At 36.2% G+C, this 15,801-nt stretch overlaps 1 protein-coding gene across 6 annotated transcripts in view; it reads right to left on the bottom strand.

Moving 5' to 3' along the window:
- Positions 1 to 950: 950 nt before the first annotated feature.
- Positions 951 to 15,801, bottom strand: part of LOC135198648 (uncharacterized) — a 37,363-nt gene continuing 22,512 nt past the window's right edge. For all 6 annotated transcript variants that reach the window (XM_064226431.1, XM_064226433.1, XM_064226434.1 and 3 more), the window contains 5 exons: positions 13,919 to 14,038; positions 12,560 to 12,673; positions 11,057 to 11,453; positions 10,705 to 10,922; positions 951 to 9,786 (listed from right to left, as the gene is read on the bottom strand). In XM_064226431.1, the coding sequence (XP_064082501.1) occupies positions 9,130 to 9,786; positions 10,705 to 10,922; positions 11,057 to 11,453; positions 12,560 to 12,673; positions 13,919 to 14,038 (1,506 nt within the window). In that variant the 3' untranslated portion in view covers positions 951 to 9,129. The remainder of the gene's footprint in view (positions 9,787 to 10,704; positions 10,923 to 11,056; positions 11,454 to 12,559; positions 12,674 to 13,918; positions 14,039 to 15,801) is intronic.

The raw sequence follows: 15,801 nt of genomic DNA, 5'->3' as shown, positions 1-15,801 counted from the left end.
CCACGAGAGGTGAAAGACCACTCACTTTACGCCTACGTATCGCTAAAATCTGGAGGGATGGATGATCGATAATGTTTGGGGTCAAAACCTAGGCACTGGGCCATGGAGAGTCTGCACTAGACAGGCATGTATTGCCGAGATATGCGAATTTCTTGGCCAAATTATAGACCAGCAACGAAGTCACAAGGACTAAAACTATTTAACCTGTTACCCGATCTTACAGGGACCATGAACCAGACAATTTTTAATGTCTCAAATGCCAAAAGAGACTAGGAGAGATTCAACAAAGTCTCACAGAAGGATGGTCACAAGACCATCAAGAGTCATTAGATGAAATCACTGGAAATGCTTTAGGTTTGACATCTGAAAGGCAGTGCCAAAATGTCTTATAGGTAATAATTTCCCAATGCTGAGTAAATATTGATTGTTCATAAATTCTGTAGCACACCTTGACCAAATTGCTTGTAAGACCAAACGTTCAGCCTGGTTATCACTTCCAAACAAGGTACAAAATGTATGGTGTGTGTAGAGGTTTATATATCACATTCCATTTTTTTTTTTTTTATTTTATTTTTGCTGGACTACATCTGCGAAATGATAGCACTATTGGAAACTAGTCTCCCTTCCACTTTGTATAATAAAAATCAGTCCTACACAATACTGGTAATAAATAACAGATTTTCCAAGCTCCATCAGTGAAAAAAAAACAAAAAAAACAACCAGTCTATTACTTTTAAAAGTTCAATTAGACAAAATTATGAGTATCCAAATTAAAGTGACCACTGTACCGATGTAAAATACTTTTAATAAGGAAAAACTTATAGCAATAAAATAATAAAATAATAAACAACTAAGCACCCAGCAAAGTGTTTAATTTGTTGTCTGAGAAGTTAAGTTCTGTACAGTAAAATCATGTTGGTTGTGAACATAAAGGTTATAAAAAAATGGAAATTCATTAAAATTTATTATATTCATATGCATACATATTACTGACAATAAGAACCTAATAATAAACATATATGACCCTTATACCCATAGATGATAGTGGGTTGTTAGACAGGAAAATATATATACAAGGTTTCATATTCTCTTAGGGTCAGAATTCGAAAAACAAACATGAAACATTTGTTCATGGGTTCATTGCACTAAGCTGACCTCTGATGTAATGTCATTACACACTGCAAAACCTAAAAAGGAATAAAAAATATAAAAAAAAAATTCTACTTCCGTCTCTCAACTCGACTGACTGGTTTTAAATAAAGCTTCTGCCTCTGTTCTTGGAGTCTCTCCCAAGATACAAACTGAAATGTGTCCTCCTTATTTCCAACTGCTGCTTGTTATCATGACAGGTAGTTATGCAAACCCACTCGTAGTGTGCAGTGTTTTCCTCCCATCTGCAAATGTTACGGATTTGATTTTCAATATTCACTCTACGTCACACCAAATTACTGCCTTTGAAACTCCAACACAAATTAGACACAATGAGCTTGATATCGAACCACCTTCCAGTCATCTGCTTTCCACCTATAGCCACATACTGCATAAATTGGAGAAATCATACGAGAAAATTCTGATTATTCCCTGACACTGAGTAGGTCTTAATGCAGTTAAGAAATACTGTACTTATAAGTTTCTAGACTATTTTTGATATGTGAATCAACCAATCACTGCATAGCACAGTATTGAAGTAGATAAATACATTCATATACAGTACTAATTATAAACTACATACACTGCAAAATGCAATATCAGAAATTTGTAAACCAATACAGTGTTACTCTAAACTAGAGGGTAAAAATGAAGAAGTTTTATTATGGTAGTAATACACTTTGGTTGAAGGCTCATAGTAAAAATATGATTGAAGAGCAAACAAGAATATTGTTAGAATTAGTGACTATCTCATCCACTTATTAGCCTATGTTGTGATTATAATATTATAGTACATACAATAATGTCTAAATAGGTCTTAATTACCCAATGTTTACCTCAAGGTGTCCCAGTTATGTTACAAAAAATAGTAATATACAATATGCTTTTTAAGGCACCCTAAGGAACAAGGCATATCCAAGTGTATGAACATCGACTTAACACATAATAGTAAAACAAAAATTTTCAAGACTTACCAAGACCACAGATTTGGGCAAAAAATGTTACTTCTCATCCGGCATAAGTTAGAAACTTTTACTAAATGTTCATAGCAAGTTCTAGAAATTACAAGTCAAAATACAAGTGATCTGTGCCACACACAAAAAAGCTGCTTAGACTAACACTTGAAATATGTTGTAGGAGAGAGAAGGCTCGTTGCTGTGTTTACTGAAACGCTTTGGTGTGTCTTGCATTTTCACACTCATTTTTAAGGCCACTTCGGAAAGAGAGAAGAAAAATAGTGAATGATAAAGGCCGGCTCCTTTCCTTAACTTAAAAAGTCAACTGGGAGTGGATTTAATCACGCAATCTGTATTTCACAATAAAAGATAACCATACAAATAGTACTACAACACTTTGTAAAATTTGGTCTTCTTCCAAGGAGCAGACTTTCGTTTGGTTCAAATTTGCACTACATGATAAGTGTACACTTGACATCAAATATTATATACAAATGATGCATATGAATTTGCACACACTAGCAAATATTTTTGGAAAACGTTCCCGAATTTTATAAAAAAAAAAACTTTGTAAACTCTTTCAGTATCAAATAATTGTTTCAAGTACACAACAAAATCTTATAGTACTTGCTACCCCAAAACATATCAATTCTTTTCTGAAACTAAAAATCGCCTACAAAAACTACCACTTCTGTAAACCCGGCAAAACTATCACAACTAACTTTTCAACAGAGAAAACTGGATACAAACTGACTGCAGTGCAGTGCTAATAACCAATTCAGTTCCAAATAAAATCTAAGTCTAAACACTGGGATGAAAATAGATGGCATCCTTCCATGAATGCTCCAAACTCCTTTGGATTTTGTATGAAAAAAAAAAAAACTAATATTTATATATACATGCATACACTTACAGTATGTGTATATAAATATACACACAAACATACACACATGTACTGTACATACATACACAATAAAGCAATGGACCAAATTCACTGCAAACCCAGCATGACATCGAGCAAGATGTTAACTTACCCAAATCCTGCCTCGTCTCAAAAATAGTTACAAATCAGAGTAATTAAAGAGAAAATTCTCATTTGAGCCAAAGTAATTAATACACTTCTGTAATACTTAACTGGGTTTACAATAAACTGGAGATTTGATGCTTCCCTATACACACTGTGCATACATATAGGATATATATACATACTGTACTGTATATATGCATAATATAAACAATGTACATAAAACACGTAACATACATTCATGAAAGTAATTGTGGGACTAGCCTTGAAAAAAAGCACATACGAAACAATCTGAATGAGCACTGCATCCAAATGTCTTCCGATTCTCAGACAAGACAAAATCAACCACCGTTCAATGTATCACATACTCAACAACCGAACAGAACGGAAAATCTGTGAATTTTACACACGATTCCGACATAAAACCAACTTCCATTCTACACATCATCGCAAACCAGGTAACGTAACAGAAATATGGTCATAGACATTAATACTGTAACTTTCAAAAAAACTTTCCCAAGATTAGTCTTTCACGTAAAAATGGATATAGCATGTGTACATGTTTGTTTAAGAGTATCTTATATTATGTTTATGAGTAAATATTCGCTTGTTTCATGTGGTCAGAGGAAGGATTGGCATATTGGTCATGTGCCTGTGCCCAATTTCTGCTCATCTTGAACCCCATCCTTGTTTCTTGTCCCTTCTTCTCAACTTTACAAATTAAGCTTTCTGAAGTTTTGTCTAACTAAACTTGTTTATTTAAATTCACTGTATATTTCTAGGATACTTCAATTCTACTCCTCTTGCTGACATGTAATTAAATCTTTTTCTTCAGCCTGTAAGTTAATATCCACACACATATTACACTTTGCACTAGAAAAAAATTAGAAAACAACAAGAAAAAGAATATTTTCAAATCATCCTTCTCCAATGTCTGAATTCTTAGATTTAAACCTCCTGAATTATACCCAAACACACCAAATGGCAAAAGTGGCAAGGTTGTATACAAATTAATAGGACTGTAGTGATTGATCACAAAGAGCATTTTGTAAGAGGTGGAAAGCAACTCTAGTGACACTTTTGATGAAGATACAAGGAACTTGAAACACACGCACACAAAAATGTACACCAAATGATCTTACTCAATCTGCAAATGCATGGTTTCAGTGCAGTGTTCTCTGTACAGCACTTTCCACCAGCACGACCAAAAAGCCACAAGACTTTGCATGGCACAATTAGTACTGCAATATTTTATCAACATGCAGAGGGACTGTAAAGACATAACTTAAAAAATGCTAGAGGGCTGAATATAAGATACTATATCAAAATTAGAACTGCGTATGCCAAAATAATCAAGGTATACGTATAATACTGCATCATATAAAACCCCTTAGCAATAAAAAAAACCTTGTCTTCAGTTCTTGAGATAAATGAAGCAATAAAATATGTACCACACAAATGTTCTCAAGGTTTACACACTAATCATGACAGCCAATGTTTTAGCTGCAAAAAGTGTGTTTCTACAGCATTACTGTACTCTGAATTTGAAATTTACCTTTATCATAAGCATTTGAATATATAACTGATGAAACGATTTCGTGGCTACTAAGTTACTGTTGACTACAAATGGCACCACATTTTTCACACCACAAATATTCATGGTGCAAAAAGTAAAGTAACAACATGAACATGACCCTGGACCTAATTCTACCCACGACGTAGGAAAGAAAACAACACAACTAAAAAATTGAACAGACGGACTGCATAGTACCGTACTCACCAATGTTGATAATTCATCAACGATAAGTCATCCTCACAACCAGTGTCACAGACCTTCAACAGGACAAAGGCCTTACCACAAATGAAATCAATGGGGGTTAATTACTGTTGCTGAAGAATAGTTCCCTCACCCTCCAGGAAATTTGCTAGCTCGTTCACCTTAAGTCTGTAGTCGTTTGTCACACATTTATCACCACTGCAGTATTGTTTGTTAAATCTGTTACAAATGAGAAATACTTGCCACTGGAAAAGACCACTTCTTCTTTTCTTGACAAGTAGACACAAGGAACACACACAACTCCAAGCAGAGATGATCTTGTGCTTTGATGGGTTGCAACTTGAACGTGACTTTATGTATCATCTTTCTGTACGACACGGTGTCTACTTTATAAGGTGTGAGATCACGTAACACCAAGGCCATCTTCAAAATATACTGCGAGTAAAACCCAGAATCTCTTGCAACTCAAGTGTTAATAGTTTGGGGGAACTTGGCACTATCCATGCATGTCAAAGGTCATCGTCTGAAAATCACTTGCACTAATACTAAATGACTGAGAGATACATGGAGCAAATTGCAAATATAAAATAATGGAATGGGGAATTACAACCCAGGATGAAATCATCTACTGCAATGGGAATCACAATTAACTAAGTAACTAGAAATTTTGTTGATCAAATATTTGTCACAGGTATCACAAGAGAGAGGAGTTGAATTTCACATTCAATCAGGCACAGGCACAAGGCATATGCCTCATTTACTGGGATATCTCGTTATTTGTGTAAATAAGTGAGTTCCTTAAGAAGGCTGTATGTGTGTACTAATAGTATTAAACTGTTCTCACCTACAAACAATATATACATTAACATATACTAAAGCATACAAGATATGTTTGTGTGCACACTAGCATATGGATATGTATATAAACCATTTACATTTTCAGATACAAACACTAAAGACCTTATAACAAACTAATTTTGGATCACATCTCAGTAAAAACCTCACCCTACATACTGCCACATGTTTTGTAATTATTTAATGTAGATCACTGTCAAAAAGTACACTATTCTGAACCACATTATATAAAAGTGACAAAAAGAGCTGTATGCTCAAGATAAAATTGACTACATTTCTTCACCTTCAAAAACAAACATTAGGATCATAGTCTTGCACTATTCTAGAGCGGTCTCCTGGAATATAATGCCACACAGCTTTAAAAATTGTGCCAGCATACATCTGACAAACACATCATGTAATTTTGTGTATACATGCAAATGTGTGTGTAAAATTGTCATGTATAGTATGTCAAAAGTATGCAATCAATACCACTGCAATGTACACTGACCATTTGAAATTTCAATGTGTCCTAGTTGAAATGGCTAATGAGCTTGCATGTTTCTGCTTCTCACAACTTTCTTCTGCATTAATCTACTTTTACGTTTTTGACATTTATTTATACTTCAAGGCTTTTTGGCTTTAAAAAAAAAAAATCCCTAGAGTCAGTACAATGTACTTTGGAAAATAACCTATTTTAGCCTAAATCCATCATCAACACAATGAAGTTTGTACTACCTGTATCTCGTGTGCCCCTTTGGAGTGTGTCACATTTATTTGAACTCTCGTTTGGGTAAAACTGCTATACTCTGCATTCCTTCATCAAATGGAAATGTACATGTCTCAGGTATGATATAAAACCAATGATCACGTTTTCAACAGACCAGGTGGCACTGGTTGACAATGGGCATGTTGTTCAGAGGTATTGAGTTCAAATCTTGTTTTGAACAGATAAATTCTAATGTGAACTCAATATATGTGGCACAATAGTAATTCCATGTTCTCATGCAAACATCATCTACAGAACATAACATACTTAGTTTTAAAAGCATATCCACGTCAAAGTTTTAGTTTAAACCATCACATATCTGTTTTACACACAAATGAATGTACATGTACCTAGGTCTGCATAAATGCATGTGTATGTTTTACATTATGTTGTGCAAGTGTAATTCCACATTCATTCAATCAGCATAAAACCAGGCTCACAAAATGAATTTTGTAAATTAAAAATCCAGTATGACATGTAAAACAAAACTACCGGTAATTATTTTTCAGCTTCATCACAATCATAGTACAATGCATATATATTTCAAGTTGAATTTTGAACATACATAGATCAAACACTTTAACCTTGAATAAAAAAAAAAGCATAAGTGAACATAACACATACCTCTGTTGGTGCAGCCTATGCCTTTCAGTATCACATACGTGACATATCAGGGAATGTTACCTACACCACTTGCCTTCTAAGTACAAGCGGCAGATGGGGGAGGGGGCTACCTAACTCAAACATCTCTTCATTATTTTTTTTTTTGTCTTCAAAGTATAGCAGAGCACAGTGGTGACTATACATACCAACATAAAACAGCTATTACACAACTATATGCATAAAAAAACCATGCACTTATTATTCAACTCTTAAACTACAACTTTCATCAAAAATGACAGCAAAACGATGCCTTTCTGCAGAGTTATTTCAAGGTCAGCAGCAAATCTAGAAAACAACTCACAACATGAGCCCTAACAAACTTTGTGGGGGATAAAAATGTACCCATGGAATTGCTCACAGGTTTTCACAATTGATTTTGCATAAACTGTAACCTCGTACGTGGAGAAATCCGCAATACTTTGTGTAACTTCACCTTGGACGCAATGAAGCAATCTTTATTCGTAAAGGTGCGAGATCACTAAGATAAACGTATATGAAGAAAGTGTAACAACAAAAACAAACTGCTATTTGAAGAATTTTCAACAAGAACGAGTCTTTTGTCATTTCTGGATGGCATAAATAGTGAAGTGATCCTTCCATTCAAAATAGGAGGCTCTTTATTCCTCTTGTGTGAATAAATGAATACACATTAGTACTGTATAACAAAAAAAATTAAATAAAACAGTAAAAGTATAATAAAATATACAATTTCATATATTTAAATATATATATATATATTGGAAAAATACCCTTAGACATCATGTCAATTCATGTTTGCAACTCACAAGAAGGGTAGAAGTGACACTTGCACGAATTGACAGAGCTAGGGGTATTTATTGTTATATAATGTATGGGATGTTAAAAGTTAAATCTGGTAAATGATTTCTAATTTATTCAAAGTACAAAACTTGAACCATTAAATAGCTCATAAAGGTATAGTCTTTGGGGTTCGTATATAAAGTTAATATTGCCACTATCTCTGACGTTATCAGTCAAAGCCAACGCTGAATTAGCTGCTCATTGTCGATAGCTTTGCATTCAAAATAAAGCAAACTATGCATTACTAAAGACAAAGAAAAAAGCTATAGATTTCCTACCTGCTAGTCACTTATAATAGGTAAATACCAAAGACAGCTGCAATGCCATAACATTTTTATATATATTTAATAAAAATATTAAAAGAGCTTATCTTAACATCAGATCAGTTGCTGTGAAGCAAAGCACCAAAAGAAAAAAATGCAATGCTCACATGCTAATCATTTATCTTCTCAAGTCAGATAAATCTTAATATCCAGTTTGTTAACAATCAATAACGTTGCAATATGAAAATGTACTGCAACGGCAAAGGCAATTTCACCAATAAACTTCGTCAGGTCACTGATATGAAAACTATCTCCATCCTCCGGATGCCAATCCCTAGAAATGTTGACGATAATTACTGAAACCTTCAACATCCTTGCCGTCACACTGAACCTGTCCTGCATTTTGAAACTTCAATACATATGGCATAAAACGTGCCTCAGCAAAGCCGTCCTTATCTTATTCTGTTTCCCCAACACTGTCCATCATTTCTCAGCTCCCTGTGAGATAACCAACACATTTGCTTTGTGTCAAAACTAGTGGCAAAACAGTTAATGCATTCTTGTAGCAACACTCGATCATATGCTACACAATAACAAATCACTCCCCAATACCAAACATTTCCTCAGTCATAAACTCCAACACGCTAATTGAGCATTTAATAGCCCTCAAACATTCTTTCAAACCATTCCTCTAAATGTAATACAATCAGTTGGTACCCTAATAAAACATGTTTTACTGAGATTAAGTTGCACTATATTTGTATGATGGAGCCACGTCAAAAGTACTTTGACCGAAAGCTCACCTTAGGTTATTTCATTCATCACTGAAAACTGGTATTTGTGCCTTATCCTTACGAAGTAAGTAAGTGGGTGTATCAATTGTTAGCCACAGCGGCATCACATTCATTTTCGCCAGGATCATCCTCTACCATGGACTGGAAACTTTCCACAGTCTCTCCCGCATCCTGTGGCTCCCCTACGCCTTGGTCTGCCGCCTCGTCACCTTCTGTCATTTCCTGCATTGCTGTAACTTGCTCTGGCATTCCCTGCTCATCTCCTGATCTACTCTGATCGGCTGTATCCTCGATGATTTCTGGTTCTTCATTGTCATCTCCGTTCATTTCTGGTCCGGCATGTGAATTTTCCATCACACCTTCCATATTGCCATCTTCACTACTTCCTGGATAAGGTGGCGGATTAGAATCTTCTCCTAAGGGATCACCTGGGGGAATCTCTAGAGGATCTCCTGCAGAATTGTTGTGATCTGAATCCTCACTATGATTGGCGTTCATGAAAGAATTATTTTCTGTATTGGCATCCGTACCTAGCAAAAGTGCTACACGAGACTTATTCTTACCGTTGTCTGTTATGTGTGCAAAGAACGTATTTGTATCTACCCCAAGTCTCACAGCAGCGGCTGTCAACGACAGCTCTTTGCTAAGTACCCTCTGAATCAACTCCTGGGCTCGAGACTCTTCCCATATAGATCGCTCTTTTTGTCCTGGGCCTGAATTTCGACCAGGTTTATTCACCTGGAAGAAAAATAAGAAAAGGAAATCATGATATACATACAAAAAAGAACATCAGTGCACAGCAAATGCAAGAAAAAATTTCTTTGATATACATACAAAAAAGAACATCCTGAACATTAACTTAAGTCAAAATAAATACTTGTCTACAACTTTCAACTGGCAATCACAAGTGGACGTCTTTCATATTATTTGTTTCGCAGATACAAACTAAGGTATTATCTTTTGAGCCTTGGATGATCAAGGGGCAGACTAAGTAAGAACACACCTACTTAATGGATATAAATCCCAATGCACTCTTTCCTGAGTTTGAACCTTAAACCCTACTATTGTCTATAGCATCTCTCTCTCTCTCTCTTTGGGAGTTTCATGTGTTTCCACCTTCTTGTTTACTTCCTCAGGTTTATCTCTAACTCTCTGGTCCACCCCATAAAGTTGGTTTTACAATCCATGAAATTCGTTTACTTTGGCCCAAGTTTACCAGTGTTTTGCTCTAAAACAAGGAGCCTGAAGGGATTTTTTCACTTTACTGCATATCATTTTGCTCTATGCTGAAGTTTGATAACATTCACCCTTGGAGACTTAAATAACCGTCCAAAGTGTATAAGCCATACATATATCACTATATTACGTGTACATCCAGGGCCTTCATCTCCAATTACATTTAAAAACAGACATGTTAAATCATTCAAGTGAGAAAGGAACTTGGAAAGGTTGCATGTTCCTATCTTAAAAATTTATTCAATGTATGTTACGATAACTCAAGGTCTGCTTAAACAACTCAAAAAAAAAAAAAAAAAAGCTCTACTATGAGAGCACCACAGGTGGGAACAAAGACCCTCCCTACAGAGGACCATGAAAGGCAGACAATGGCAGAAAACAAGCCCTGTACAATACACTAAAAATATGAGGGGCGCTTACCCAAGAGTGTTTTAAATAGCCAAACACTTCACGGTATCGTCCATATAAAGTCCCGTAAGACACGCCAATAAGTTCTGCTGCACTTTTCATGTCTATTTCTTTATTCTTGATTCCTTCCAGAATGCGTCTAACCGATGGCTCTTCCCAAAACTGTTGTCTTGTGCGGAAACCCAAATAATCATTGAGTTTGAAGACAGTAAAGTTTTTCAGAAAATCAGCTGTAGGGAGATAATGATAATTGTTTTAGCAATTCTCCAATTCTTGCCACAAACAAAAAATATACATATAATGTTTTATGACTGGAAAACCATTCAACGACATTTTTCCATAGCTAGGTCTTTTAAGCACTTACGTAGCTCTGCCTGCGAATTGACAGTTAGTTCGTGGGGGATGGGGGTGAGAACATTTTGCACTGGGGGTGTCTTCGATGTTGCCAACTGGTCTTGGGGACTCATGAACAAGGAGCCGTGTGGTAACTGGGATGGATCGCCTTCCTCTTTCAGTTCTCTTCTCGGTATCTTCTGAGGCGGTTCGTGAATGACGTCTCCTACGCTACCGCCTCCGCCGACGCTTCCGCCCCCACCTCCTCCTCCTCCTCCTCCACCCCCTCCACCTCCACCTCCTCCACCGCCAACGTCAGCTGTAGCGACAGCTGTTGCCGCTGCTGTCACTGCAGCAGCTGCTACTGCTTCATGTGCTGCACTCATCCGCTTCAAGAGGTTGACTCTGCGTTCATCCAAACCCATCCCCTGGAAGACAGATTTCTTAAATGACTCACTGTATATCAGACCAAACTGATTAACCCTTTCTGCAAAAAACACAAAATGGAGAACAAATATATTAAAGAAATCCACATTCACTCCCAGAGCATTATGCTGCCTCTTCAGTGTTTAGAAAGCAGAACCCAACTACCAATAGTAACTGGGCTCCAGTGTCTCCACACAGAAGAGGCAGCGTGACATTTTGAAAGTGAATATGAATCTCTAATGCAAAATTGTTCTCCATTTTGTGGCATTTTCAGGTTTCCTAGTCTGATACTGATCTATTATCATTACACGTTTCTGCAATTTCTATTACCAAAATATCTTCAAAAGATTTAAACACACACTCTTTCAGCAAAGAATTCCTTCCCTTTTCTCCACATTCGGAAAATTACCTTTTTCTATTCCACCAATAAATGCATGCAACGACTAGAACATAGAATTACGACATTTTCTAGAACAGCATTGAAAAAAATATGTCATGGGAATGCTTAAAACTATTCACAGAGCACTAGTATATGTTTAATATATCTTAATTCGCTCAGGACTGAATGTAGTATATGAATTCAAAACCAAGACCGATATCATATCTGACAATTATCACAAGCTATAAATTGCTGTACGGAAACTGCAGACTTATTTCTTGATTCTCGATTTTCACAGGGTTAGTCTGAAAGATTCGTTCTCGAATGAAAGTTGAAAAATGCAGCTAATTAAGTTAAATTTGATAGCTAGATAAGTTAAGACTAAAAGACTGGATGATGAAAAGTACCCAGCAGAAAGAAAGAAAAACAGCTCAGGGTAAGTGGACCCAATAAAGGAATAAAATTGAGAAAATGACAACGAATGCCAAGACCATTATTCTGAGAACTGCAATTAGGACATTAACAGACAGCTGTGACACGAAAATCAATTGAAGGTATACAAAAGTCTGACTTCAGAACATTGTCATTATTCCCACAAAACTATAAGGTTAATGAGGTGGAAAAAGAACAATGGATATTACTACAATAGTAAATTAAAATCAATGCCAAACATTTTCAGAAATCCATGAAAAGTTGCTGACTTTTACACAATCAACAATTTCTACTTACGTCAGGATTTAGCAATGCTGTGAGTGGTGCCAGTGTTGGTGGACCAACGAGCGGAGCATTGAGAGCAGTGGTTAACGGAGAATTGCTGGGGGCCACCATCTGAGGAAGTGAAGCCTGCCAAGAATGATTAGAAGCAATTAATGATGAAGATCAGTAGGGTATATGCCTATCAAAACTTCCCAATGATAGAAAGTTAAGTATATCTTAGTTTAACCAGACCACTGAGCTGATTAGCAGTTCTCCTAGGGCTTGCCTGAAGGATTAGGTATTTTCATGTGGCTAGGAACCAATTGGTTACCTAGCAATGGGACCTACAGCTTATTGTGGGATCCAAACCACATTATACTGAGAAATTAATTTCTAATTACCAGAAACAAATTCCTCTGGTTCCACACTGGCAGAGTGGGGAATCGAACTCAAGACTACCGAATTGGTAAGCGAGCACGTAAACCACTTGTCCAGTGAGAAACGGGAAACAGTTGACTGAACACTTCAAAAATTAATTTTAATACATATATACATAGGGGTTCCTAATTCCAATACTCTCTGAAGGGTACTGCACAAATATCCAATCTACTACCCTGGACTTGATATTGCTAAGATACACATGAGCATCTAAATTTTTTTTAAACAAATTCCAACTCCAAGGCCTTATATGTCTGCATTCTCGCCAATTTAATTCAGGACACATAACTAAAGGACTCAACATGACTATTACCAGGAATGCGCTCTCAGGCATTATCATATCAACCAAATGCTAAATGGTACTAAGGAACAAGAAATGCCACTTAATTCTTATATTTCCAAATCCATATTCAATGATGAATTACAGCTTTTTATGTGGAAAATTGCAATACTGATACACTGTAGTCCTGGTTAATCCTTTGGGTGTGTGGGTGTGACTTGACACTACAAAATATTTCAAGGATTTCACCAAGGTGCAATTTTCCAATTTTTAAAAAGGTTTTCTATAAACCTTGAAGTTTCAGCCATGAATCTAATATCATTTCAGCATTTCAACTATTTAAAACTGCTCTCTGCTACCAGATCACATGAATATTAATGAACTGACAAGAACAAACTGACACACTTTTTAAATATTTCACATTCTTTAACTAAGATAACAAGCTTCCAGTTATCACAGACACCTATTAGTTTAGACAATCTGCAGGATATCTTTTGCCATTTTCCCCTTGTCGGGTTGAGACAGACCCCAACCCTTTCTGGAGGGAAAACAAAAAATCCCCATTGGTTAAGCATCCCACATCAAGGGGAAAAAAACCCCACTGGTTAAGCATCCCACATCAAGGGAAAAAAAATCCCCACTGGTTAAGCATCCCAATTACTTTGACAACTTACAGCAAGCCGAAGAACTGGAGGCATGGGATTAACAGCTTGAACAGGCTGATCTCCTGACACCTCTGCCAATCCCTTGACTTTTAAGGTTTCTGCTGTCTTAAGCAAACCTGATAACATATCCTGAAACAAAACAACAATAAATATTGAAAAAGATATAACTTAAGGGAGAAGCTCAAAGCACAAGAAAATCCAAATCATTTAGGCATTCAAGTAAAGATGTGTTTGCTTCCTCTAATGATTTGTCTATTTGACCATATTCTTACCACAAAAGGAAAGTTTACACTTTTTAACCAACACTACCATATCTGATAACATAAACCAAGTGTTTTCTTACAGGAACAATGACAATCAAAGACATTTGTATCTCAAAATCACTACTGACATGACATAATCACTGGCTTTTACGGAACAGCCTTTAAAATTATAAAAAAAAAATTGTATTTCAGTGAATGCTTACAAGATGACAATGCTTTCTAGCACCAAACAGAAACCTATAAACATACGCATACTTTATGTTACCTGCACTACATTATCTTGACAAAAGGTTCCATTCAAAGTTCATCCAAAGGTTGTGACAATGAATAAACATTCTGGTATCTTTCTTTGCCTGATATATATTATACCATTATTGGTCATATGTTGCCCAAACTATGGAACATTTAAGTCATGAATGTTGATCAAGGTCCAGTCACACAAGCATAGACATGCATTACTTCAAGTTAAGGAGGTACTAATTACAAATTTTAATGCAAAAAAAAACACACACACACACCAGAACAAGTGCCATGTGACCCAGCTGAGCTCCCCTTTGTGTTTACACAAACTTCTGGAAATGGAACTACATATCAGTGAAAAATATAGAATACATATGAAGCTCTAAATGAGTACAAATACTTGAATTTTGTACTATAATCCAATCATTTAGGCACTTTCAGACATTTAGCATTGAAGACAGTGAAAACAGGGAGCTGTTGTAGTTGAACAGTGAAATACAGAGATCCAGAAAATAATTAACAGAATAGAAAGTTGAATTTTGGCCAAAGGTCAAACACTGGGACTTAGGAGGTCATTCAGGACTGAAAAGGAAACTGCGTGTAGAAAGGTTTGAAAGGTGTAACAGAGGAAAAACTTTGTAGTTGCACTATGAAACAATTGTTAGGAGAGGGTGGATAGCAAGATGGAAGAAAGACAACAAAAATGGAGGTACAGTAATACATAGCAATGAAAGGGATTGCAGCTAGGGCCTGAAGAGACACTGCAAAGAAACTCAAGTAATGCCTACAGTGCACTGACAGCACTAACCCCGTACAGGAGAATACAATTAAGATGAAGTGCAAGGATCAAAAGGTGTAACTGGGAAAAAACCCCACACTTGCACTAAGAAGCAACATACAGGTTGGACTACAAGACAGACAAATGAGACTTTTGCTCTCCCTCCATAATAATTACCATGTCATCATAAGGAAATTTGTAGAAAGCAGTTAACGTACAATAGATGTGATGTGCTCACAAAAATATTACAGTATAGCACATTGTTACTGCTCCACCAGTACCTGTCAAACATTTAATCCTAAATACAGTATGTGTGGAGGAGAAAAAAGAAAAAGTGTGCTTAAACGTGGTACTCTTCTGTCTATGACAGGTTTCCAAAATGTGACAAATGCAACTCGGAAAAAGGGTACTTTAAGACAAAAAGGTGCTCTACCAACATATCCTCATAATAAAAGTAAAATGTGGATTCTCCACTGTGAAATACACAACAGTCAAAAAGAGGAAGTAGATAACCTCAATTTTGCATCAATATATGGTCCTGGTATTTGCTGTAAGTGTCTGGATAGTATTACCCTTACCTCATAAGTTAGGTACGCCTGCTATAGGATTGT

This window comes from Macrobrachium nipponense, chromosome 22, assembly GCF_015104395.2.
Source record: "Macrobrachium nipponense isolate FS-2020 chromosome 22, ASM1510439v2, whole genome shotgun sequence".
In the NCBI taxonomy this organism is placed as follows: Eukaryota; Metazoa; Arthropoda; class Malacostraca; order Decapoda; family Palaemonidae; genus Macrobrachium; species Macrobrachium nipponense.
The sequence above is the reverse complement of the archived record's forward strand: the minus strand, read 5'-3'. Positions and strand labels throughout refer to the sequence as shown.